The sequence below is a fragment of the Bos javanicus genome, chromosome 23 (genome assembly GCF_032452875.1).
Source record: "Bos javanicus breed banteng chromosome 23, ARS-OSU_banteng_1.0, whole genome shotgun sequence".
In the NCBI taxonomy this organism is placed as follows: Eukaryota; Metazoa; Chordata; class Mammalia; order Artiodactyla; family Bovidae; genus Bos; species Bos javanicus.
Window position 1 is genome coordinate 19,815,952 of NC_083890.1, and position 27,491 is coordinate 19,843,442.

Genomic DNA, 27,491 nt, shown 5'->3' on the forward strand with positions numbered 1-27,491 from the left:
CCCAAAATTTGTATTTATATGACCTCACTAAAAAGATGCATTTTTATCAGATATTTTTCTTCAAACAAATGGCCCTCTCTCTTATATGCTACACTTCCTCTGAAGCTGGTCCACTGTATAATACTCACAAGGAAGGGTGGTGCCTGGAGGCTCCTGGAGACAGAAGCTGACGAGGAAGGACACTGGTAGGCAACAACGGTTCTTTTCCTTTTCCGTTTGTAATGCAGGCTGTGTGACAAATTATCCAGCTTTCCCTCAGACTTAACAGAGAACCCAGAATGTGGATTACGGTGACAAGGCTAATGGGGTTGTCTCTCATGAGGAATACTTTTCTCTTTAGGAAGATGCAGTGGGGCTTCCCTGGTGGTCCAGTGGTTAAGACCCTGAGCTTCCAATGTAGGATGCATGGGTTCGATCCCTGGTTGGGAAACTAAGAACCCACATGCCTTATTGTGAGGTCAAAAAAAAAAAAAGATTAAAATGTTTTTTCCAAAAGAGCGAGAGAGAAGGATGGCACGCTGTTTGTTAAGAGGCTGTGCCCTGGAACCAGACTCCCTGGGTTCAAATCCTGCCTCTGCCACTTCCTCGATGTGTGACCTCAAGTATATCACTCAGTCTCTCCAAAGTCTATTTCTCTGGTTTGTAAAACAGGGATGATAATCATAGAAACCCACTTGACACGTGGGATTATTGTGAGAATAAAAGTGGGTGAGTGCAATGGGCTTAGCAAAGTGCCTCACAGTAATTATTCAAGTGACAGAAGCTCATATGGTTGGCTTCTAGAATGTAATAACAGGCAGTTCATCAAGAAAATAGTTTAGTATAGGTGTACCCTTGTTGGTAACCACCCACAGCCATTCATTAAAATAACAAAAAACAAGATTTTAAAACTAACAGTAAAACTCTGATAAGTTCATTTCACTTACCCAGACCCAACATTAATGAAGAAACATGGAGACATTCATTCTAAAAACTTAAACAAAAAAAAGATGCTATGCGGATGAAAGCCAAGTATCATGGTCTACTCCCACGTGGATGCTCACAGAGACAATCCCAGGCTCCTGGCTGCTCTATCAAGAGATTTAGGGCCCCAAAGAGGAGGAATCACCTGCATTTCCAAATGCTGTCCAGGGTCTTCCATTGGAACAAAATCCTTTCGATTCTACTTAGAAAGTTGAGCAACTATGGAGGATTACTTCCTGCTGTGGTCTAAATATTTGTGCCTTCCCCAAGTTCACACGTTCAATCCTCCCAAAGCTGATGACATTAGGAGCTGGGGCCTTTTGGGGTCGATTAGGTCATGAGAATAGGGTGGAGCCCTCATGAAGGGAATGGCTATTCTTACAAGAGACCTCAGAGAGATCCCTTACTCCTTCTACCGTGTGAGGACATTGAGAAATTACTGACCTTACCAGGAAGAGGGTCTCAGTAGAACTCAACCATGCTGGCAGCTTGGTCTTGAACTTGCCCACCTTCAGAACTGTGAGAGCTGCATTTCTGTGGTTTACAGCCACCCATTCTATGGTATTTTGTTATATAGCCTAAGCAGGCTTAGACATTTCCTTTTTTGTCCACGTTAAAATCTTGAAAGGACATGCCTTTTAATGAGTACATACTCTATCTAAAAGCTCACATTTAAGTTTCAGCAGGTGACTTCCTAATTTCAGTTTTAATGGCCCCTCCTTTCCCATTTCCTGCTTTAATTACAAGTTTCCAGTGGCACTACCATTTAGTTCTGCAATTCCATCAGTAAATACGTGAGCTCTTCTCTGTTTCAGGCTGCTAAGTAAACACGAAGTTATAAGCCCTTTGCAGGGACACGAAAAAGGAGGGTTAATATTAATTATCACATGAGCCTGAATGGCTGCCTCCACAAGGATGTTCTGCACATAGATGATCTCACATTTCTATTAAAACGTGATCAAAACTACATGCAGAATCCCATGCTCCTCACCCTACCATGCTCCAGCCACTCCTCACATGCCCTTGAACATGGTCCCCTCATCTCTCATGGCTTCTCCTTTGAAATAGGCCTGGGATGCCTACCTTAATAACATAACTCGATTGTGGCATATTCTGATCCCTTACGTTTGCTGCCTGGGAGCATGTCTCAAATGAACTCTCTGCACTGCATACAAATCTGTCTTAGGCTCCACTTTGTGGAAAACTCAAGTTAGTACATATAAATATATACTTTATATATATATATATATATATATATATATATATATATATATATATACACCTTCGATTAATATGTGTTGTGTGTGCTGGGTTCAGTCACATCTGACTCTTTGTGACCGCCTGGACTGTAGCCCACCAGGCTCCTCTGTCCTTGGAATTTTCCAGGCAAGAATAATGGAGTAGCTTGCCATTTTCTCCTCCAGGGGATCTTCCCGACCCAGGGATCGAACCCATGTCTCCCACATCTCCTGCATTGGCAGACAGATTCTTTACCATTGAGCCATGTGGGAAACCCTATATAAAATCTCAGGCTAGGGAAATAAAAAGAAATAGGATTCTCTATGACACACCTCCCAGAGTAATGGAAACAAAAGCAAAAATAAACAAATGGGATCTAATTAAACTTAAAAGCTTTTGCACAATGAAGGAAACTAGAAGCAAGGTGAAAAGACAGCCTTCAGAATGGGAGAAAATGATAGCAAACGAAGCAACTGACAAAGAATTAATCTCAAAAATATACAAGCAGCTCAATTCCAGAAAAATAAACGACCCAATCAAAAAGTGGACCAAGGAACTAAACAGACATTTCTCTAAAGAAGACATACAGATGGTTAATAAACACATGAAAAGATGCTCAACATCACTCTTTATCAGAGAAATGCAAATCAAAACCACAATGAGGTACCATCTCATGCCAGTCAGAATGGTTGCTATCAAAAAGTCTACAAGCAATAAATGCTGGAGAGGGTGTGGAGAAAAGGGAACCTTCTTACATTGTTGGTGGGAATGCAAACAGGTACAGCCAGGATGGAGAACAGTGTGGAGATTCCTTAAAAAATGGAAATAGAATGGCCATATGACCCAGCAATCCCACTGCTGGGCATATACACCAAGGAAACCAGAATTAGAGACACGTGTACCCCAGTGTTCATCGCAGCACTGTTTACAATAGCTTGGACATGGAAGCAACCTATATGTCCATCAGCAGGTGAATAGATAAGAAAGCTGAGGTACATATACACAATGGAATATTCCTCAGCTATTAAAAAGAATGCATCTGAATCAGTTCTAATGAGGTGGATGAAACTGCAGCCTATTACACAGAGCGAAGTAAGTCAGAAAGAAAAACACCAATCAGTATAACATGCATATATATGGAATTTAGAAAGATGGTAATGATGACCCTATATGCCAGACAGCAAAAGAGACACAGAGAAAAAGAACAGACTTTTGGACGTTGTGGGAGAAGGCGAGGGTGGGATGATTTGGGAGAATGGCATTGAAACATGTATATTATCATATATGAAACAGATCACCAGTCCAGGTTTAATGCATGAGATAGGGTGTTCGGGGCTGGTGCACTGGGATGACCCTGAGGGATGGGATGGGGAGGGAGGTGGGAGTGGGGTTCAGGATGGGGAACACATGTACACCCATGGCGGATTCATGTCAATGTATGGCAAAAACCACTACAATATTGTAAATTAATTAGCCTCCAATTAAAATAATTAATTTACCAAAAAAAGGAAAAGAAATAAGGACCTCCAAGTATATTCCTCTTACCGTGCTTGATTTCAAGGGTTATAGATCTCCCACATCTGGGCAGTTTTTTTTTTTAAGTGCATAAACTTGCCAGCTAACTTCAACCTTACCAAACAATAATAAGGAGATAAACACTAGCCCCAAATGTCTGCAGATTTAGCTCAAGTGTCTATCATTTGCAAATACCATGTTTGGCTGTGGGCCCCAGCTGTTTGGAAGAGGACACGCCTTCCCTGGAAGCACATGTGCCATATTTAGAAGAACTGCCCGGTAGTGGTCCGCAGTTCTCAGCTCTCCTGTGGATTTTCAACTGCCTTCTTCACTCCCTTCAGTCCTCAGACCCCCAGCCTGCTAAGCTAAGCGGCAAGCTGCTAGCTAAGCTTCAAAATCACTGTATTAGTCCCAAAGAGTTAATGCATTCCAAAGTACTTAATTTTCTCCTAGCGAGTCATCTGCCCATTGGTGGGAGACAGATGAGTAAGCAATCGTTTTCAACCCCACGGGATAATTCTAGCACAGGGGAGCAAATAATCCAGAGGACACACGTACTGCAAAGCTTATTTATTGTGAAACCAAGGAGGCAGATGGCATTTTATTGACTCTTAGAGGACAAATCACACTGTGATTGGGGTCATATATTTCCCCTGAACATGATAGGATTTCTTTTCTGGATTTCATAGTAAATATTTCAGGCGAAAGTCTTAAGTAGTAGATTGAAATGTTATTTGACTTGACACGTCACTTAGAGCTTCTATAAATTAGGAAAAATATTATCTCTTCAACTACAATTATAAACACCTTGAATCAAAAGGGTGCTTTCGTCTTAATTAAAATACAAATGAATAAATCAGTCAACATACATATATTGAATATACCCTATAGAGAAGTGCTGTCCTAGGCAGAATGGAGGATAGAAATGAGTGTCAGACATGATCCCTGACTTCACAGGTCTTAGAAAGTGATCATTTTCTTCATATATTTAGCATTAGACATGTTTCATAAATAATTAAATTAATAGTGGTTTAAGAATTCCAATTGCTAGTTAAGAATCATATTAAGAAAAATAGCAACTTTCCAGAAATCATTATTTAATACTCTTTCAAGTCTAAGACTATTAGCTTTTTTTCAAAATAGAAGTTAAAGTATGTTGTCCTCACAGTGAATTTAATGTATGAAAAATTTCATTCAAATGACATTATTTCTATTTAAAGTTTTGATATAATAATGCAAGGATCCCCAGTCACGAATCAGTATTGGGCCCTGGCCTGTTAGGAACCAGTCCACACAGCAGGAGGTGAGTGGTGGGAGAAACCGAAAACTCTGCCTTCCACACTGATCTGTGGAAAAATTGTCTTCCATGAAACCGGTGTCTGGTGCGAAAGAGGTTGGGGACTGTTGCAGTAATGTATGAAACCAATGCCAACTTCTGAAGAATACCTCTTTTTTGATCACTGAAATGTTTTACCCTGTACTGGGGCCTCAGTATCAGTGAGAGTAATGTCTGATTCTTCGTCTACACTTAAAATACCAAATACACATGCCACCTGGACATTGTCTTGAACTAAATCCTAAAATAAAATTAAGTGACGTGTTCTTGTCAAACTCAGGTCTAGGTGCCGCCAGGCTACTGGATGGGAGGCAGTCATTCCTCCAGATGGCCCTGGCCCTCCAGCAGACATCATTTTCTTTGTTTAAACTGAATCCGGCATCGTCCTTCCGGCTGCTGGACACCCACCAAGTGGAGAGAACTCTAAAAGCAGAAATGCAGAAAGAGGATAGAAGTTAAGGGACGTAAGCCAACAGTATGGACCTAAGGTTTAGTCAGTGTGATTGTTCCCGAAAGGCAGAGTTTAGGTTTGGAAGGCTGGACGGTTTTACTTGATGAGTTCTCCATGGCGAGCATCAATTTTAGCCTTCTATTCAAGGGATGGATCTTCCCTGTAGCTCAGACAGTAAAGAATCTTCCTGCAATGCGGGAGAGCTAGGTTCGATCCCTGGGTTGGGAAGATCCTCTGGAGTGGGGATAGAAATCCACTCCAGTATTCTCGCCTGGAGAATCCCATGGACAGAGGAGCCTGGCGGGCCACAGTCCATGGGGTCACAAAGAGCCGGACACGACTGAGTGATTAACACTACTATTCAAGGGACAGAAAAGGAGGCAATCCCTTACTCTTTTAAAGAAATTTATTTATTTTTAATTGGAGGATAATTGCTTTGCCATATTGTGTTGGTTTCTGCCATACATCAACATGAATCGGCCAGAGGTATACACATGTCCCGTCCATCTTGAGCCTCTTTCACACCTCCAACCCCATCCCTGCCCTCTAGGCTGTCACAGAGCACTGGTTTGAGCTCCCTGGGTCACACAGCAAGTTTCCACTGGCTGTCTGTTTTACATATGGTAATGTACATGTTTCCATGCTACGCTCTCCATTTGTCCCGCCCTCTCTTTTCCCCACACTGTGTCCACAAGTCTGGTCTCTGTGTCTGCATCTCCTTTGCTGCCTTGCAAATAGGTTCATCAGTACAATCCCTTATTCTAATAGCAGTTTCTTCACAGTTTCACATATCCCACGGCTATGAGCCTGGGACTCACCCTTCACTTTAGCTGGGTGAAGAGGATACCACAAATAAAGGTCTTTCAATACATTTCTGGCCCCCAATATCTGACACCTCATTTATAATTGCTGAGTGAGACTTCTATGACACATGTTACTGATGTTCATAAGACAACATGGTGTTGATGGTGCAAACCACTACTATAGTGGACCTAGAAAGCATCACTACGAACAAAGCTAGTGGAGGTGATGGAATTCCAGTTGAGCTATTTCAAATCCTGAAAGATGATGCTGTGAAAGTGTTGCACTCAATATGCCAGCAAATTTGGAAAACTCAGCAGTGGCCACAGGACTGGAAAAGGTCAGTTTTCATTCCAGTCCCAAAGAAAGGCAATGCCAAAGAATGCTCATACTACAACACAATTGCACTCATCTCACACGCTAGTAAAGTAATGCTCAAAATTCTCCAAGCCAGGCTTCAGCAATACGTGAACCGTGAACTTCCAGATGTTTAAGCTGGTTTTAGAAAAGGCAGAGGAACCAGAGATCAAATTGCCAACATCTGCTGGATCATCGAAAAAGCAAGAGAGTTCCAGAAAAACATCTATTTCTGCTTTCTTGACTATGCCAAAGCCTTTGACTGTGTGGATCACAATAAACTGTGGAAAATTTTGAAAGAGATGGGAATACCAGACCACCTGATCTGCCTCTTGAGAAATTTGTATGCAGATCAGGAAGCAACAGTTAGAACTGGACATGGAACAACAGACTGGTTCCAAATAGGAAAAGGAGTATGTCAAGGCTGTATATTGTCACCCTGCTTATTTAACTTCTATGCAGAGTACATCATGAGAAACGCTGGACTGGAAGAAGCACAAGGTGGAATCAAGATTGCCGGGAGAAATATCAATAACCTCAGCTATGCAGATGACACCACCCTTATGGCAGAAAGTGAAGAGGAACTGAAAAGCCTCTTGATGAAAGTAAAAGAGGAGAGTGAAAAAGTTGGCTTAAAACTCAACATTCAGAAAACAAAGATCATGGCCTCTGGTCCCATCACTTCATGAGAAATAGATGGGGAAACAGTAGAAACAGAGTCAGACTTTATTTTTGGGGGGGCTCTAAAATCACTGCAGATGGTGACTGCAGCCATGAAATTAAAAGACGTTTACTCCTTGGAAGGAAAGTTATGACCAACCTAGACAGCATATTAAAAAGTATAGACATTACCTTGTCCATAAATGTCTGTCTAGTCAAGGCTATGGTTTTTCCAGTAGTCATGTATGGATGTGAGAGTTGGACTGTGAAGAAAGCTGAGTGCCAAAGAATTGATGCTTTTGAACTGTGGTGTTGGAGAAGACTCTTGAGAGTCTCTTGGACTGCAAGGAGATCTAACCAGTCCATTCTGAAGGAGATCAGCCCTGGGATTTCTTTGGAAGGAATGATGCTAAAGCTGAAACTCCAGTACTTTGGCCACCTCATGCGAAGAGTTGACTCATTGGAAATGACTCTGATGCTGGGAGGGATTGGGGGCAGGAGGAGAAGGGGACAACAGAGGATGAGATGGCTGGATGGCATCACTGACTCGACGGACGTGAGTCTGAGTGAACTCCGGGAGTTGGTGATGGACAGGGAGGCCTGGCGTGCTGCGATTCATGGGGACGTGAGTCTGAGTGAACTCCGGGAGTTGGTGATGGACAGGGAGGCCTGGCGTGCTGCGATTCATGGGGTCGCAAAGAGTTGGACACGACTGAGCGACTGAACTGAACTGAAGATCAAAACTGTCCAATGGGATATTCTGTGGGTGCCAAATGTTCTGATAGGTTCTGTTACATCTTAGTTATGAACAAGGGGTGAATGGATGTGGGGGTGAGGGGAAGTCAGTTCATTGCAAATAAAGCAAAGAGAATGCTGAAGCTTAGGAGCTTGAATGAGAAAACCAACCTGTTCTGTCAACTTTGAGTGTTGGAGGAAGAGGAGTGTGAGGAAGGAGGAGGGTGATCCAACTTACAGGATGAGTTTTTTTTGTCATGAGTTTGAATGCAATGGGGCACAGAGTTTCTCAGCAAGCGGATTCTTAGGTCAGTTGATAGAATGAGTTACAGAACTTGCACGGACTCTCTGAAATTGAATCTGTCCATCATATTGTTTATATGAAGAAGTGTGTACTTTTCTACTAGGGGGATTTATAGATCTTGTGAGATTTTCCAAGAATCCATTCCCCTACTCCCAAAAGCACAGCAGAAGAAAACCAATCAGCCAAAGAAAAACCTCACTGTGTTAGCAAAAAATGTGCTTGCTTTTGGGAAAGAACTGAAGTGGGTCTTCCTGTGAGTGCTCAGAATGAAATAGTTCCCATTGCCAGCATCTGGACACAACTGACCAATCACAGATCCTGGAAAGCTTTGCAAAGTTTCCTTCTGGTTTGGTTCTTATTGGGAGAGAATTAAGATTAAATTATTTTCTTTAGACTGAGGTAAAATAAAACTCTTACAAAAGTAAAATTGGAGATGCTAGCATTTGATTTGGGGTACTGTGGCAAGAAAATTCCTTTGGGGGAGCTGGTTTCCAAGCCCCAAGATCTTCCTACACTTGATGCCAAAGTGTCTGGAGCATGCCCTGGTGACTGCCCCTCCCCTGCTTCAGCTTATAAGAGCCTGGTAATTGGAAAGTCATTGCCTGTATTTTTTGATCACCTCCTTTCACAACTTAGTAAAATAAGTCCAACAATTAAATAATATTAATTGATCTTTCTAAAATAAGAGCTGTGAAATGAAATGCCCTTTGAGACGAGGGTTCTCTCAGACTTGTACTTTTTACTAACTGAAGTCACATCTCTTTGAAAAATGTTCTTAGTAGGGTCAAAATAGAAATAAGATGTATTTTAAAACAAAAAGAAAAAGGTATAAAAATACTAGAAGAAGTAAAACTCTCACTATTTGCAGATGACATGATCCTCTACATAGAAAACCCTAAAGAGTCCACCAGAAAATTACTAGAAATAATCAATGACTACAGTAAAGTTGCAGGATATAAAATCAACACACAGAAATCCCTTGCATTCCTATACACTAATAATGAGAAAACAGAAAGAGAAATTAAGGAAACAATTCCATTCACCATTGCAACGGAAAGAATAAAATACTTAGGAATATATCTACCTAAAGAAACTAAAGACCTATATATAGAAAACTATAAAACACTGGTGAAAGAAATCAAAGAGGACACTAATAGATGGAGAAATATACCATGTTCATGGATTGGAAGAATCAATATAGTGAAAATGAGTATACTGCCCAAAGCAATTTATAGATTCAACGCAATCCCTATCAAGCTACCAACAGTATTCTACACAGAGCTAGAACAAATAATTTCACAATTTGTATGGAAATACAAAAAACCTCGAATAGCCAAAGCGATCTTGAGAAAGAAGAATGGAACTGGAGGAATCAACCTACCTGACTTCAGGCTCTACTACAAAGCCACAGTTATCAAGACAGTATGGTACTGGCACAAAGACAGAAATATTGATCAATGGAATAAAATAGAAAGCCCAGAGATAAATCCACGCACATATGGACACCTTATCTTCGACAAAGGAGGCAAGAATATACAATGGATTAAAGACAATCTCTTTAACAAGTGGTGCTGGGAAATCTGGTCAACCACTTGTAAAAGAATGAAACTGGACCACTTTCTAACACCATACACAAAAATAAACTCAAAATGGATTAAAGATCTAAACGTAAGACCAGAAACTATAAAACTCCTAGAGGAGAACATAGGCAAAACACTCTCCGACATACATCACAGCAGGATCCTCTATGACCCACCTCCCAGAATATTGGAAATAAAAGCAAAAATAAACAAATGGGACCTAATTAACCTTAAAAGCTTCTGCACATCAAAGGAAACTATTAGCAAGGTGAAAAGACAGCCTTCAGAATGGGAGAAAATAATAGCAAATGAAGCAACCGACAAACAACTAATCTCAAAAATATACAAGCAACTCCTACAGCTCAACTCCAGAAAAATAAATGACCCAATCAAAAAATGGGCCAAAGAACTAAATAGACATTTCTCCAAAAAAGACATACAGATGGCTAACAAACACATGAAAAGATGCTCAACATCACTCATTATCAGAGAAATGCAAATCAAAACCACTATGAGGTACCATTTCACACCAGTCAGAATGGCTGCGATCCAAAAGTCTACAAATAATAAATGCTGGAGAGGGTGTGGAGAAAAGGGAACCCTCTTACACTGTTGGTGGGAATGCAAACTAGTACAGCCACTATGGAGAACAGTGTGGAGATTCCTTAAAAAACTGGAAATAGAACTGCCTTATGATCCAGCAACCCCACTGCTGGGCATACACACTGAGAAAACCAGAAGGGAAAGAGACACGTGTACCCCAATGTTCATCGCAGCACTGTTTATAATAGCCAAGACATGGAAGCAACCTAGATGTCCATCAGCAGATGAATGGATAAGAAAGCTGTGGTACATATACACAATGGAATATTACTCAGCCATTAAAAAGAATACATTTGAATCAGTTCTAATGAGGTGGATGAAACTGGAGCCTATTATACAGAGTGAAGTAAGCCAGAAGGAAAAACATAAATACAGTATACTAACGCATATATATGGAATTTAGAAAGATGGTAACAATAACCTGGTGTACGAGACAGCAAAAGAGACACTGATGTATAGAACAGTCTTATGGACTCTGTGGGAGAGGGAGAGGGTGGGAAGATTTGGGAGAATGGCAATGAAACATGTAAAATATCATGTAGGAAACGAGTTGCCAGTCCAGGTTCGATGCATGATGCTGGATGCTTGGGGCTGGTGCACTGGGACGGCCCAGAGGGATGGTATGGGGAGGGAGGAGGGAGGAGGGTTCGGGATGGGGAACACATGTATACCTGTGGCGGATTCATTTTGATATTTGGCAAAACTAATACAATTATGTAAAGTTTAAAAATAAAATAAAATTAGAGAGAAAAAAAAATATCTAAAAAAAAAAAATACTAGAATTCTTAGTGGGGAAGAAAGTGCTGGAAAAAACCCTGCCTAAGGATCTGGTCAAAATGACTGATCTCCAGTTTTATGTGTCACGTGGTTTGACATCCTTCTGATGTGAAAAGGCCTTCCTGTGTCTTCTGACTGGTGGGAAAATAGTTAGATGCTGAGTCAGTCCTGGGCAATATCGCAACATTTAACTTGGAAGATCAGAAACTAGTATTTGGTGCCTGTAAATCCTGGCCCGGATCTTCATTTTGCCAACAAAACTGTACTCAGCTGAAAACCTTTGTGAAGGGTGTTTTGATTTCCCTTTCATCATTGGATTTTGAGAGCTCTTTATCACTGTTGCTTGTACTCAAAATAGAAGTGCAAAAGAAATCAAGGCAAAGTGCTGAAATGTGCATATTTGTGAGCAATATAATATTTTCAGTGTCATTTATGCACTTACAGAATTTCTGTTGAAATGTCACCCAGGAGTTTTATTTATCCCTCCATATATTAGCCCTTAGTATATCAAGAGTAAATCATAGCACAAAAGGCTATGTGAATAGCCCTGAGATTGCAATTCTTAATTTCTGAGCTTCAGCCTCAGTTTAAATTAAATAGCACCTTTCATCCAGAGTTTTCAAAGGGACATCCAAACACCTGGAATTAAATTGGACTTCCCCCCTGTCTCCTCGGACAGTGGTCCTCAAAGTGTGGTGGCAGCAGCACCCAGAACTTATCAGAAATACAAATTCTCAAGCCCTTTGCCAGATCTACTCATCAGGAGCTCTAGGGCTAGGGCCAAGGATTCTGTGTTCTAACAAGCCCCCTCCATCTCAGCTAATTCTGATGCTCACACCAGTTTGAGGGCCTTTGGTCCAAGAGAAGAGAACTACAGAAACACAAATGAGTTAAATGATTGAGAGAGCCAAAGGTCAGAGGTGGGGAAAGGTCATGGTCTTCACATTGCGTTTCACTGTTTCCACTGTTGGGTTAATTTCCTTCTATGTCATTGCTTCCAAGTGGACTAACGGCTATGATTCGTGGCTCATGGCTCACTTTTGGACACACAGACATGCCTTTCTAGGGAAACAAGCCTGACATCAAGGCCATGTAAAAGGGTTAAAATGGATAATTCATTGGGGAGCTCCTACACTAAGTGGTGAAAACACTACTATTAGGTCCCGGTCTTGTGATAATGGGGAACACAGAATTGACTTAGAATTAAAGGGATGTTTCTCAGTCTGCAGAAACGAACTGTTAAGATGAGCCTAAGTGAGGAGATCAGTCAGCCCCTACCCAGTAATTAAAATGAAGGAGTTAGACTTTATCTCAAATTTGAAAGTCATGCTACTCAAAATTCTGAAAAGATTTACCTGTTTTGGCAATGGGTCAAGAAGACTGCAGTCATAATAATAAAATATTAAAATAATACATATTTGAATCTCCAACAGAGCCAGCCACCTGAAAGAAAAAGAAAATAAAATTGGTGCTTGGTATTGAAAGATGCATACATATCTTCCAGTAAAGAGTATGGGCTTCCCTGATGGCTCAAATGGTAAAGAATCTGCCTGCAATGCAGAAGACCCAGATTTGATCCCTGGGTTGGGAAGATCCCCTGGAGAAGGGCATGGCAACCCACTCCAGTATTCTTGCCTGGAGAATCCCATGGACGGAGGAGCCTGACGGGCTACAGTCCATGGGGTCACAAAGAGTCAGACACGACTGAGTGGCTAACACTGAAGAATATCTATAACTACTCATATTTCAGAGCAAATGTGCTCTTCCTTGCAATATAGACCTTCACTATTAAGAGGACAGAGTAAAGAAAAACGTAACTCTTTTCTAATACTGTCTACTCCATAAGGGAGCTGGCATGATTACAGTGTTTTAAAATGTGTATACAGTGCTTAGCCAGTGGAAGCATTTAATGAAAGAGATTCCAGGTCTCTCCTCTAAGTTCTAGATTTGTCCTTTTCAATACAGTAGCTGTTAGCTACATGAGGCTATTTAAATAAATTTAAATTTATCAAAATTAAACATTTCAGCTCCTTAGTGGAATAAACCACATTTCAAGTGCTTAATGGCCATAAGTAGTTACTGGCCACCATATCGAACAACACCTATTTAGAACTTTTCTATGATCTCAGAAAGTTCCATAGGACAGTCCTGTAGGAATTACTGCCTAGATATTCTGGAGGCACTTTAAATTTCCCCTAACTGCCAATTTTTTTCTCTACTATAATCCTGCACTCAGGCTCCAAGGTTTTTGATCATACATCTCTGATAAGAAAATACTGTGCATACCCTACAATATATGAAGACCCATTTATTTATAAATTATAAGCACTTCCCTGGTGGTCCAGCGACTAAGACTCTGCGCTCCCCATGCAGGTGGCCCAGCTTTGAACCCTGGTCAGGGAACTAGATCCCACATGCTGCAACTAACACCTACCACAGCCAAACAAATATTTTTTAAAAAACTGTATATACATACCATTGTACTAGTTTACTGCTGACTTTGTATACACATATATATATACACAGAAATTTAAAAACTGAGAAAAGTGTAAATGAAATTCTGCCACTTTTCCTGGCATCCCAGTGGGTTGTTTTGAGCTCTCCTTAGGGGAGGCAGACCATTTTAGAGGGAATGGCCCCTAATAAGTACGATTAGTCCAACATCAGAAATCTGTATGCCATCGTAGAAACAACACTCTCCATTACCCTTCCTGCACAGTTGGGCACCGAAGTTTTTGTTTTATCTTCCTAATGCTTCCCCAGTCCTTCTCCGTATCCCCCTAACTCTAGGCCCTCCACTGCTCCCCACTGTAGATCTTCACCATTTACTGATGTCCTGGATTCCTGAATCACCTGGGCTTTCAGATTGGCTTCTCTGCTTTCAGTATCACTTCTCTCTACTCTGTCCTTTGCCCTACTACTGAAGATAACTTTCTAAGACAGAAATTTATTGCCATTTCCTCATTTTACACACGTGTACTTAGTCACTCAGTCATGTCCGACTATCTGCAAGGCCATGGACTGTAGCCTGCCAGGTTCCTCTGTCCATGGGGATTCTCCAGGCAAGAACACTAGAATGGGTTGCCATGCCCTTCTCCAGGAGATCTTCCCAACCCAGGGATCGAACCCAGATCTCCCACACTGCAGGCAGATTCTTTACCATCTGAGCCACCAGGGATGCCCAAGAATACTGGAGTGGATAGCCTATCGCTTCTCCAGGGAATCTTCCTGACCCAGGAATTGAACCGGGGTCTCTTGAATTGCAGGCGGATTCTTTACCAGCTGAGCTACCAGGGAAGCCCATTCCATTTGTCAGTGCTTCTTATTTCCTTCTAAATGCCGCAGGGAACACTGCCAACCATTGAAGACCTGTCTCCTACCTATTTCTCCAGCCTCCTCTCCCCCAGAGCTCCTCCTTAAAATCCATGCTCTTGCCACACTGTATACTTGAGGTTCTCTGAATGGCAATCCCATCTTTTGCAAGCCCTTCTCTTCCCTGAGGCTCAGTTTCCTCTGGAAGCATTCCCTGACTGCTTGCTCCTGGGCTGAGGTGCCCTTCCTGCCCATTCCATGGCTCCCTGGGCACACTTTAGCCACTGCATCTACTGCGTGAATTGTGATTGTTTATTAGCTATCTCTCTCCTGGGATTATACTCTTGGGTCTTAGCACAGGGCATAGAGCTCTGCTAGTATCTAGTGTTGACTGATAAAAGGAACGATGATGGAAGGAGATGCCTCCATAAAGCAGATTCAGTTTCCTTATCTTTCCATCTTTTTCTATGTTTCTGTGGCACTTTTAACATCCCTCAATTAACACCATTATCCTACAATCCCACCCTATTACATTTAATCTTCTTCATGTCTGTCTCCCCTTATAGACCACAACCTTCACAAAAACAGGAAGCAGGTCTTATTTATCACTGAATCCTCAACGTTTGTTGATTGCATGAGTGGATGAATGAATATGAATGATCTGCTATTTGTATCAGATAATTAGATTTATTTCCCACTGGTATTCTTGAAACATCTTGCCTGTATTTCTATTTCAAATGAAATCTGGAGTGCTCCAGGTATTGTTAGAACCTACCTGGATACATCAGTTCTTCACAAATATTTGTGATGTAAATTTAATTCTATCTACGAGCCTGGTGTGCCACAGTCCATGGAGCTGCAGAGTCAGACACGACTTAGAGACTGACAACAACTTAGAAATGCTAAAGATAATTCATTTCAATGGAGTGTCAATGCCTATGAAATAGAACAATTCAATCTTTACTGATTTGGATCAAATTAAGCAGTAATTCCAAGAAAAAGCAATTTTGCTAATTTGCAGGTTCAGAATTCCTCACAATTAAGTTTTTGTCAAGCTTCTAACAAATCAGATTGTCCATTTCTGGCCATGATGGGCACACCATATCTTCTTCCCTTAAGATATATCCATAATGTATAACTCTGAAATGAAGAAGATAGCATAAATCACAAACACTGTTTGGAAACTGTAGCGGTGTTTAATTGTTGTTGATTATTAATGTATGTAACTATCAATAATAAATTCTTTGCATTATGACTTTTTTAGAAAGAGATATATCCAAATGTTTATTCTTCAGATTCTCTGCAGAATGACTGATTATCATCTTAATTTTGTGGGCATGCTAAATACTTCATTTCTGTGAGACAAAAAGCCATTAGACAGTTTTGAACAAATTTGACTTAAGTTTTTAAAAAATCATTCTGGCTGCTACTTTGAGAATAAAATATATGGTGATGGAAGAAGACTGATTTGGAAACAATTATGATCTTCCAGCCAACAGAAAACTTGGACCTGAATGGGCCAGGATGATGGAAATAGTCATGAGTCGTGGTTAGTATCTGGATATGCTTTGCAGGATAGGCTGATGGTTTGCATGACAGACGTGAGAATGGATAAGAAAGCTGTGGTACATATACACAATGGAGTATTACTCAGCCATTAAAAAGAATACATTTGAATCAGTTCTAATGAGGTGGATGAAACTGGAGCCTATTATACAGAGTGAAGTAAGCCAGAAAGAAAAACACCAATACACTATACTAACGCATGTATATAGAATTTAGAAAGATGGTAACAATAACCCTGTATATGAGACAGCAAAAGAGACACTGATGTATAGAACAGTCTTTTGGACTCTGTGGGAGAGGGAGAGGGTGGGATGATTTGGGAGAATGGCATTGAAACATGTATAATATCATATATGAAATGAGTCACCAGTCCAGGTTCGATGCGCGATACTGGATGCTTGGGGCTGGTGCACTGGGACGACCCAGAGGGATGGTACGGGGAGGGAGGAGGGAGGAGGGTTCAGGATGGGGAACACGTGTATACCTGTGGCAGATTCATGTTGATATATGGCAAAACCAATACAATATTGTAAAGTTAAAAAAAAAAAAAAGACTTAATGAAGGAATCAAGGGGGATTCCAAGTTTTTGGCCTGAGGAAATACAAGGGTAGAGCAATGGGGAAAGCTGAAGGAGGAGCAAGTTGAGGAGTTATCATTCAGAGCTCACTTTTGGACCTGTTCGTCGCAGCTTGCTATTGACCAGTGCCTTGGAGACATCCCGTGGAGATGGTGAGTGACGACTAGGGACGAGCCTGGTGTTTGGGGGGATTCAGTCAGGGATGGAGGTACAAGAGACATAAATAGAGTCATCACTATTCGGACAATTATATAAAGCCAAGGGATAGGATGAAGTCATGTAGGGGATAGGTTAAACAGAAAAAAATAAGAAATCTGAGGAGACAGCTCTGAGGCAGTCCAAAATTTAGAGGTTAGACAGGTGAGGATGACCAGCAAAGGAATCTAAGAAGTAGCCAGAGGAGTAGGATAATGAAAAGAGTGATTATCTTCAAAGTCCAGTGAAGAAAGCATTCCATGGAGGCCTGAGCCCCTTCAGATCTAATGGGAAAGGCTGACAGTGAGCACTTGGGTGTGTGCTCAGTTGCTCAGTCACGTCAAATTCTTTGCAACTCCATGCACTTCAGCCTGCGAGGCTCCTCTGTCCATGGAATTTTCCAGGCAAGGATACTGGAGTGGAGCTGCCATTTCCTCCCCTGGGGGGATCTTCCAGACCCAGGGATTGAACCCGTGTCTCCAGTAGCTCTTGCATTGGCAGGTGGATTCTTTACCACTGAGCCACCTAGGAAACCCATGGCAATGAGTACCCACATGTGAGAAGAAACATTAAAGTTCCTGCTCACATAAAACAGCCAATTCTTCTCAGTCCTCAGCTCCCTCTCTAGAAATGACTTAGATAACGATCACTACACTGACATTTTGCGTTCAGTAGAATAAGCAGTGACTCCTCGATCTTTAGCAGCTGCCCAGCAGCACTAGAAAAAATGCTCGTTAATTCTGCATTTGTGAATTATAAAAGTTTTATAGGCTCTCCTTTATCCAAACAAATCCCATTTTCTTAGAAGTCTGTTTTTAGCCCTTTTCTAAGTTTAGCTTGCTGTGACCGAAGCACTTCTCTGAACTCAGCCCCGTGGGGAAAGAGTGCCTGGCACCCCTCCTCTCCAGTCCCTGGAGGAGAGGCACTGTGATAATAAAGACTGTGGACTGTCTGATGGGGAGGTGGGGCTGTTGCAGGGAAGAAAGCCCTCAGCTCCCTGCAGAAGGCACGGTGATGAGAGATGGGGCCGGAAGAGCAGGAGGAACTGAGGAACAGGCTGCCGAGGGGCTGGAATGAGTCAGGTGCTGGCGCTGGGTACTTTGACCCTGAGAGTATAACAGACCTTGTGAAGAAACTGTACTGAAAAGTGATACTTCTATGTGAAAATGAAGGCTCTTTAAACATTATCACACATAAGAGGCCCTCCACTAATACTTCCTCTATTATGCAAATATGTAAACAAGAAATAGTTCATAGGCTATTTAAGAGCACAAATTGGACTATTTTAGAAACACTAAGTATATTTTGATTAGAAATAGAACTAATGTTTATTAGTTCATTAAGATAGTTTTCCACTGGAACCTGCAAGCATTTTCTGAACTAATTTTAGTCTCTGTGATGTTCTTAAAAATCATAAAACTGAATTTCCTTAGGGTAAAACTATATTCTAGGTTTTTGACCAACTGATATTGTGTGCATTAGGGAGGCTTTAAATTTTTTCTTCTTTTGTTATTGAGGGGTAAACTAGTTCAGTTATTAAATTAGTATTAGGTATTGAAATAATATAAATATTAATATCATATTTACTATCATTTCTAAACATTTGGATATTCTAAAGAAAAGGTGAGTTAATAAAACAGGTAATAAAATAATATGTGCTAAAACTCTTATTTTCTCCAAATATTTGGATATTCTAGCAGAATTACTACCTCAGTTATTCACTAAAATGAAGTTAATTTTTTTTGAAATGGCAAAAAGCAATTTGTGTTTACAAGCCTTTACCCTGTTACTGAATTTTGTTCTGATGTCTAAAATATTAGGGACTAACATACACATCTCTGTGACATTAAAGGTTTTTACTCCAAAGAAAGAGAGCTTCATAAATCCATATTTTTACAAAAGCTCTTCAGAAGCAAGTTGAGCTATGCTCATGCTAGGAATGTTTTCTTAATACTTCTAATGTCAAAACAGTGAAAGTAATGAGGCATATTATTTATCACAGATTTATTTTTTACACTTGCAAGAACAACATTGCACATCTACAAATAAAGCTCATTAAAATATAAACATGTTGAAAATTCCTTAAATACTGAGTACTTGCATGTTTTCCCCATTTGTAAATAAATGCTCAAGGAGACCTACACACACTGAGCGCACAAAGCCCTACGAAACCCAGACTCGACGATCACATTGCTAGTAATGCACGCGGAGAGATGGGGAAGGTAACAGTGTGAGATAAAAGCGGAGACAAAAGGGCTACGGAGATCCGGGGACTGGAGCGAGCACTGTGGCCCGGAGTGATCAACTCCATATGGAGGTGATGCTTGAGCTAGTCCTGGAGAGGACTGGTTTTGATAAGTAGACATGTTGAGTGGGGCATTCCGGACGCAGGAGAGAGCAAGAGTCAGAGGAGGAACGGGCACAGTCATCAGGCGACAACTGGTACTGTCTAGGGTGGGCGTTCCTAGATGTTCAGAAAGATGTATTTGTGTCAGATTCTGAAGAGTCTGGAGTTCTAGGCCGATGGGTTTTGCCAGTAGGCAGTGATGCCCAGCTTTAACAAGAAAGGAACAACTTAGAGATGATTATTTAAGGAAAATTCATCTGTTTGTGGTAAGTAAGACAGATTGAAAGAAGAGATAAAGGGGGAGAAGGATAAGAAAACCATGACATCTCCTGGGTCAAGATGACCTAGGTTAGGAGGTGGGAGTGGACGCGGCAGATTGAAAAGAGAGAGGGGTGAAGGGTGACTCTAGGAGCCGAGTGTCTAGGAAATCAGTGATACACAGAAGAGGAACAAGGAGCACAGAAGGAACGCTAGGGTTAGCAGTAAGTCATGATTTTCATTTTAGACGTCTTGATTTTGAGACTGAATCCCTCTCTTCCTTTTTAAAAGAAAATCTCTCTTTTTGTCCTACTAGAAGTCATTGTGGGCAGTGCCAGCATGGGCTGGAAAACTGCCACTGTTGCCAGGAGCAGGGGCTCTGAAGTATATTCCAAGTTGCTACCAGCTGCAGCTTATGAAAATAGAATGATCTTGCCCTGGAATTCAGAGAAGGCAGTGTACAGACATACTTTCACAGGCATCCTTCATTGAAGCAGGGCTGGTCAAGTTAAAGGGGAAGTGCTTTTCCCACACCCTCATTCCCTTTAAGAAATCTTACAGGAAAATGAAAACCATTTGGTGTCAGGAGGCAAAATTTTCTAGACCAGGGTTTCTCACACTTCAGCATGCATTGGAATCACATGGAAGGCTGTTCAAACCCACATCACTGGACCCATCCCCCATGTTTCTGACTTAGTAGATCTGGGGATGGGCCACCCAATCTGCACTTTTTACAAGTTTCCACGTAATGTTGCTACTAGTGGTATGGGGATCATATTTTAGAATCATTAGCAGAGGAACATGGTCAAGCAGAAAAGGGAAAATACGTTAAAAGCTGTAGTTTACCCTGGGGGATGGGATGGGAAGGGAGGCAGGAGGGGGGTTCTGGATGGGAAACACATGTGCGCCCGTGGCTGATTCATGTCGATGTATGGCAAAAACCACTACAGTACTGTAAAGTAATTAGCCTCCAATTAAAATAAATAAAATAATTTTTTTAAAAGCTGTAGTCTATCAAATCTTTTAGTTTTAGCACATAAAATTAAAATGACCAAGCATACCTCAGCTACACAGGAAACATTATGCCTGGGGTACCAAACTTTTGATTGGGAATGATGGCGTGGGCAAAATCTGGAAGAGTGAGCAGACAGATGGTGATATTAAATAAGGCGAAATAAATCCAGAATAAAATGAGAAGAATCAGATTAGGGTAAACTGGAAGAGAAGGAAAAGAAGAAAACATGTGAAAAACAGAAGAGAAGGGAATGGGACATATTTAAATGGGGGAAAGGAGGGAGAGAAAAGAGAGGACCTCAGAGCTTCTTGACTTGAGACACTGTTTTATATTTCATTGGGAAGATGAGAATCAGATCCTAGTGGGAGTACAGTCTCTGAGGCCACTGGTTTTCAGAGCTGCAGCCAGGGTTATTTTAACAGTGATCCTCCTAGAAGAAAAACTCTTATATGTAGGAGCTGTGAGCTAGATATCTGATACCTCTTTCTAAACGTTCTTATTCAACGAAAGGGCAAAAAATACTACTGACTTCATTAAGATAAACTACTCACCAAATAGAAATGATCTTGTGCTATAGCTTAAATTTCAGACCCTCCAGGAAAAAATTAAGAAGTGACATTTGTTTTTGTTTTCTTCAGTGATATACCCACCTTAAATGAAACTCAATCCCCCAAGAAGTCCAAGCTATTTAGAAAGCTACTAACTCATGTGGTTACTATATGTTAATATGATATGCCATGGAGTTAAATAGATCTTGAAAGAAAGCTTTTGCTCTTAAGGAAATTATAGATTACTTAGAATGCTTTTGGAGCTTCTCTTGTGGCTGCAATGTGGGAGAATCTGCCTACAATGTGGGAGACCTGGGTTCAATCCCTGGGTTGGGAAGATCCCCTGGAGAAGGGGAAGACTACCCAATCCTGCATTCTGGCCTGGAGAATTCCACAGACTGTATGACAGTATGGTCCATGGGGTCTCAAAGAGTCGGACATGATCGAGTGACTTTCACTCACAGGATGCTTTTGGTTACAAGTGACAGAATAATCCACAACAGGCTGGGTTTCTGTATGGAAGGGATTGTATCACATTATGCACCTAAAAAATCTAGAGCTGGTGCTGGCCTCAGGCAGAGATCACTCCAACAGTTCAATGACATAACCATGGAGCCAGTTCGCCTCTGCTGCCCTGCTCTACGGTACCAACTTCATCTGCTTTTGCAGTTTCAAAATAGCTGCTGACAGTTTCTGGGGCCAAGTGCTTCTTTGTTCACATCCTACAGGGAGTGATTATTTCTGACCCAGAAGTCTCAATAGAAACTTTCACTTGGTAGTTAACTGTATCACTTAAAACACCAGGCAAGACTAAAATCAATCACTATGGGAGGGGCGGCAGGGCAAAGGGAAAGGATGTGAGGATCGGTTTAGGGAACAGTGCTTCATTGCTATGAGCTGGGGGTGGAAAAAGCACCCCAGCATCCCATGAATCTAGGATGCTAGAAAATCTAGGAAAACTCGGGCAATTAGCAAGCAAGAAGGAGACAGTCAATGATGGGGAGATAAAGAATGGATATAACTGAACCACTGTGCTGAAGCCTGAAATTAACACAACATTGTAAATCAAGCATATGCCAATATAAAGTAAAAGTTCAATTAAAAAAATAACCCATGGGCAATATTGTGATATACCACAGCTTTAATTCCAGTCCTCTTTTCCTAGGAATTAAAACTTCTTTCTGACATGAGAGTGACCAAACTTTTTAAAGAGCAGCAGTTCAGTTTAATGAGGGGAGAAAGCCCACGGAGAAAAAAAAGTGATGGGGAGATACCCAGCCCAAAGTGGGCTTTCATTCTTTCCAACAGATACAAGTCCTGTGCAGGTGTTCTGTGCACCACGGAGGGGCCGGCAATCTATTTGGTAAACAAAAGGAAAAGAGGGTCCTTGTTGGCATTTTTGGAGCAGAAATGAACACATGAGCATGTTTTATTTTGGAAGCACTTTGGCTTAAGTATCAAAAATCGCTCTGGAGTGTGCTGCTTCTGTTCTTGACAGACTTAAATCTTAGCTGCATAGAAGTGTCAGAATGAAATGTTTGGGGAAGTAATGACTGCAATTTTGCCAATGGTTTCTGTGCCCCTTCGAGTGAGTCAGTGCTCTTCAGTAAAGCAGAAAGGAGAGAGAAGTGTGGCTGGAAGTTAATAAGGAACCTGGCCGCCTCGTTCAGTCTTGCAGGTAACCACATCTGCTCTTCCCACTCCCAGCCCTTTCCCCATCTCCTCCAGGACACATGCACAGCCATAGTGAAAATGGAAACAAGCATATAAGTAAATCCAGCTCATTCAGTTCCATTGAGCAACTGGAGTGGAGAGGATGCATTTGTTTATGTAACAAATTCCCTAGAATGAATTGAACTTGCAACTTATCATGAAATCCGGAGCGACTGGGGTTCCCCTCTCCTCAAAAGCAATTGGCTATCCTCTAAGAGGTCAAGAAGCAACAGTTAGAACCAGATATGGAACAACGGATTGGTTCCAAATCGGGAAAGGAGTACATCAGCATCAAGGCTGTAGATTATCACCCTGCTTATTTAACTTATATGCAGAGTACATCATGAGAAACGCTGGGCTGGATGAAGCACAAGCTGGAATCGAGATTGCCAGGAGAAATATCAATAACCTCAGATATGCAAATGACACCACCCTTATGACAGAAAGCAAAGAGCAACTAAAGAACCTCTTGATGAAAGTGAAAGAGGAGAGTGAAAAAGTTGACTTAAAACTCAACATTCAGAAAACTAAGATCCTGGCATCCGGTCCCATCACTCCACGGCAAATAGATGGGGAAACAATGAAAACAGTGACAGACTTTATTTTCTTGGGCTCCCAAATCACTGCAGATGGTGATTGCAGCCATGAAATTAAAAGACACTTGCTCTTTGGAAGAAAAATTATGACCAACCTAGACAGGATATTAAAAAGAGAGACATTACTGTACCAACAAAGGTCCATGTAGTCAAAGCTATGGTTTTTCCAGCAGTCATGTATGGATGGGGGAGTTGAACTATAAAGAAAGCTAAGCGCCAAAGAATTTATGTTTTTGAACTGTGGTGTTGGAGAAGACTCTTGAGAGTCCCCTGGACTGCAAAGAGATCAAACCAGTCCATCCTAAAGGAAATCAGTCCTGAATAGTCACTGAAAGGACTGATGCTGAAGCTGAAGCTCCAATATTTTGGCCACCTGATGTGAAGAGCCAACTCAATGAAAAAGACCCTGATGCTGGGTCTTTCTTTCACTTCTGATGCTGGGAAAGATTAAAGGCAGGAGAAGGGGATGACAGAGAACAAGATGGTTAAAAAGTGAAAGTAAAAGTGAAGTCACTCAGTCGTGTCCAACTCTTTGTGACCCCATGGACTATAGCCTACCAGGCTCCTCCTGTCCATGGGATTTTCCAGGCAAGAGTACTGGAGTGGGTTGCCATTTCCTTCTCCAGGGGATCTTCCCGACCCAGGGATCAAACCCGGGTCTCCCACATTACAGGCAGACGCTTTACCCTCTAAGCCACCAGGGAAGTCCGAGATGGTTAGACAGCATCACCAATTCAATGGACATGAGTTTGAGCAAGCTCCAGGAGATGGTGAAGAACAGGGAAGCCTGGCCTGCTGCAATTCATGGGGCTGCAAAGAGTGGGACACGACTGAGCGATCGAACGACAACAGCATCCTCTAAGCATGAAAAGGGGGAAAGCTACTTGTAGTGCTTCTCAAATGCAAGATTGCCCAAAGATATTTTACTGAATGAGGCACAATTATTAAAATTACATTAAAGTGAAAGTCGCTCAGTCATGTTGCAACCCCATGGACTATACCATCCGTGAAATTCTCCAGGCCAGAATACTAGAGTAGGTAGCCTTTCCCTTCTCCAGGGATTTTTCCAACCCAGGGATCAAACCCAGGTCTTCCACATTGCAGCTGGATTCTTTACCAACTGAGCTATCAGGGAAGTCCCCCTCCCCAACACACACACACAAATTACATTATCATTAATATAATAAACACATAGAAACAACTGTACTCAGAGCTTCACAAACCACAAATATACAGCTGCCTTGCTACCACTAACTTATAGGCACATTACATTCCTACAAGCACTTAGCTTTTTTTTCCCCTCAGCATTTGATACCACTCTCTTTCAGGCAGGTATGCTTTCTTTTGTGCATTTTATTGATTATTCTCATCTAGTCCACAAAGCCTTTTTCAATGCTCCTTCCTCTGAACTCCTATGGCATTTACAATATAGATGAATCACCTGGCATTTCTCTAATGCCATCTTATGCTGTTAAGTAAGTTTTTCATGTTGCTATGTCTCATCTCTCCAACTGCATTATAAGCAATTTAGGAATGCTGTGTGTCTTTGAATCTCTCTAGTGTCTTGAGGTGTCTTGAGTTAGACTATAAGCTCCTTGAGAAAAGGGACTTTGTCCATCATTTTGTTTTCCAAGGTAAGTCCTGGAACTGTACCCAGACATATAGCATACAACTGATGACTATTTATTGAATGAAGGATAATCATATGAATACTGGGTGCCCAAGAGATAACAGCAATGTGTTCAGTCACTCAGTTGTGTCTGACTCTTTGCAATCCCATGAACTGTAGCCCCAGGCTCCTCTGTCCATGGGGATTCTCCAGGCAAGAATACTGGAGAGAGTTGCCATGCCCTCCTGCAGGGGATCTTCCCAACCCAGGGATCGAACCCAGATCTCCTGCATTGCAGGTGGATTCTTTACTGTCTGAGCCACCAGAGAAGCCCAAGAATACTGAAGTGGGTTCCCTATCCCTTCTCCAGGGGAACTTCCTGACCCAGGAATCTAATCTATCAGCTGGCGCTATGTTTGAATTAATTTTCCAATAATAATGTGATTTTTGTTAGTAATTCAAGATAAATCCGTGACCTAGCACTGCCTGCCCTAGGATACATGAAAAACCCAAATACACACAAAAAGTAGAAATCATAGTTTCTCTTCCCGAGAAGTCCATGCTTCATTTCCATGTCTCAAGTACTGCAGCCTTCCTCTTATTACACCCTTTTCTTATCCAAGCATGCCTTTGTAAGGGGGGGGAGGGTAATCTTGCCAAAGATCAGAGCTAGTGTTTTACACTGGAATTTAACCCGTATCAATTAGCACAATGACACAGCCCACTGGGATCCTCTTGCAGGGATGGGCACCAAGGGCAAACAGGACTGTTGGCTTTGATGTGCATTCCAAGGGGTGGGTATGGCAGGCACATCCCTTTCTGCTAAGATCATCGACTCTCAGAGACACCCACTTGACACTGGAAATCCCCCATCCTACTCCTCCATCGAAATTCACAGTTCAGTAGGAAAATGCCCATTCTTCATTTCGTATGCTACTATGGCTGGGGCAGGCCAGTAGTTCACGTGTTTTCTCCTGTTTGTTTTTCTGCAAAATCACTAGACTTCTCCAGCAGATTTATTTGGGAAGAATTCCCTTCCACTGCAGAAATGTGTCTCGCCAGGGGTTCATCCTCTAAATATATTTTCTGAACTCCTGTCTTTCAAGGAGGAACTCTAGTTCTTCCATTCTGCTTTTTGGTTGGCGGCTGATGGCAGCACCAAGTTCTTACTCAGCGTTCACTTTGGAGAGGGGTTCTTCTGGTTTGGTGGCCTAAACACCAAGGGGTGACAGCTGCAAGCCCGCAGTGTTTTCTTGACAAACTTTGATCATCAGCTAGTTCACAGGCAAATTTCTCTGACTCACTGAGTATTTGGTACATGAGAAAATAAACTGGCTCGAGGCATACAAACTAAGAATGGGTGCATTTTCTAGGGATTATACTAAGGTTTTGTGGGATTATATTTCTAGGGCAAAGATCTTTCTTAGCACACACTGTCCAAATGAAATCATTCGCCCTCATGAACAATTTTCTGGTTTTTGTTTGCCTTTTTTTTTTTTTTTTAATGTTTTATGGGTTGGCTGTTTAAAATAAGTAACAGAAAAATTATGGCTATTAAAAACAGAAACTTAATATAAAACTAAATAAACTAAGTTGGTTTTTAAAAATTAAGTCATATTTATTCAACATTCGTATTCAGCCTACAGATTTTGGTTATACGATATATATGTTGCCACACTTTGCACTCAAAAGTTTTCGAAGGAAAACCTAATGTCTTGTCCTCCAAACTGCTCCTATTCCTAATTTCTCTATTTCTACCATCTCTTCCAGCCACGTAAATTTAAAGCCACCATCCTCCTCAAATCCTCCCTTTCAGCTGATCACCATTTCTAATCATTTTCCAAGTCCGATAGATTCCACCACTTCATGTCTCTGAGATGGAATGTTAGCATGACCTTATAACCTAAGGCATGCCCCACTCGAGTCTGCTCTACCCAAATCTTTGTAATACATCATTGGACCAATGTTCTTTTTCAATCTGTCTTCTAGTCACTACTGGCCCCAGTAATAGTAAAACCATAACCCCTAACCCACATACCCTTGATCAAATGACCCTTTGCTTACTGCTTCCTCTGTCCAGAAGTTCATCTAACTCTTCAAAGGCTTTTCTCCCCAGAAAACTGTCTAAGATCACCCTGATCAGATACACCCTCCCTTGAATCTCCAGAGCGTGATGCTTGGCCATCTCTCATCCTGTGTTCCTTCCAGTTATTTGTGAACTCGATATGATATCCTCCTCACCTTCTCCAGATGTCATCTCCTGAGGACTGAGAATATGTCTTACTCTTGCCCAGAGCTTCTGCAGTACCCACTGCAGAACATACAGTATGAGCTTAGTGCATTGAAAAATGTATCATTTCTGAATAAATAATATACTATTGATTGAGCTGAAATGTCCCACTACTGGACCCATTGCTATCAAACCCAAGCAAAT

General features: G+C 41.5%; 1 protein-coding gene across 1 annotated transcript in view; it reads right to left on the bottom strand.

The window, feature by feature from the left end:
* Positions 1–4,272: 4,272 nt before the first annotated feature.
* LOC133236356 (24-hydroxycholesterol 7-alpha-hydroxylase) overlaps positions 4,273–27,491 on the bottom strand; it is an 85,660-nt gene continuing 62,441 nt past the window's right edge. Inside the window, exons 11-12 of the mRNA XM_061398346.1 lie at positions 12,677–12,764; positions 4,273–5,476 (exon numbers count right to left, since the gene is read on the bottom strand). Of these exons, the coding sequence (XP_061254330.1) occupies positions 5,405–5,476; positions 12,677–12,764 (160 nt within the window). The 3' untranslated portion in view covers positions 4,273–5,404. The remainder of the gene's footprint in view (positions 5,477–12,676; positions 12,765–27,491) is intronic.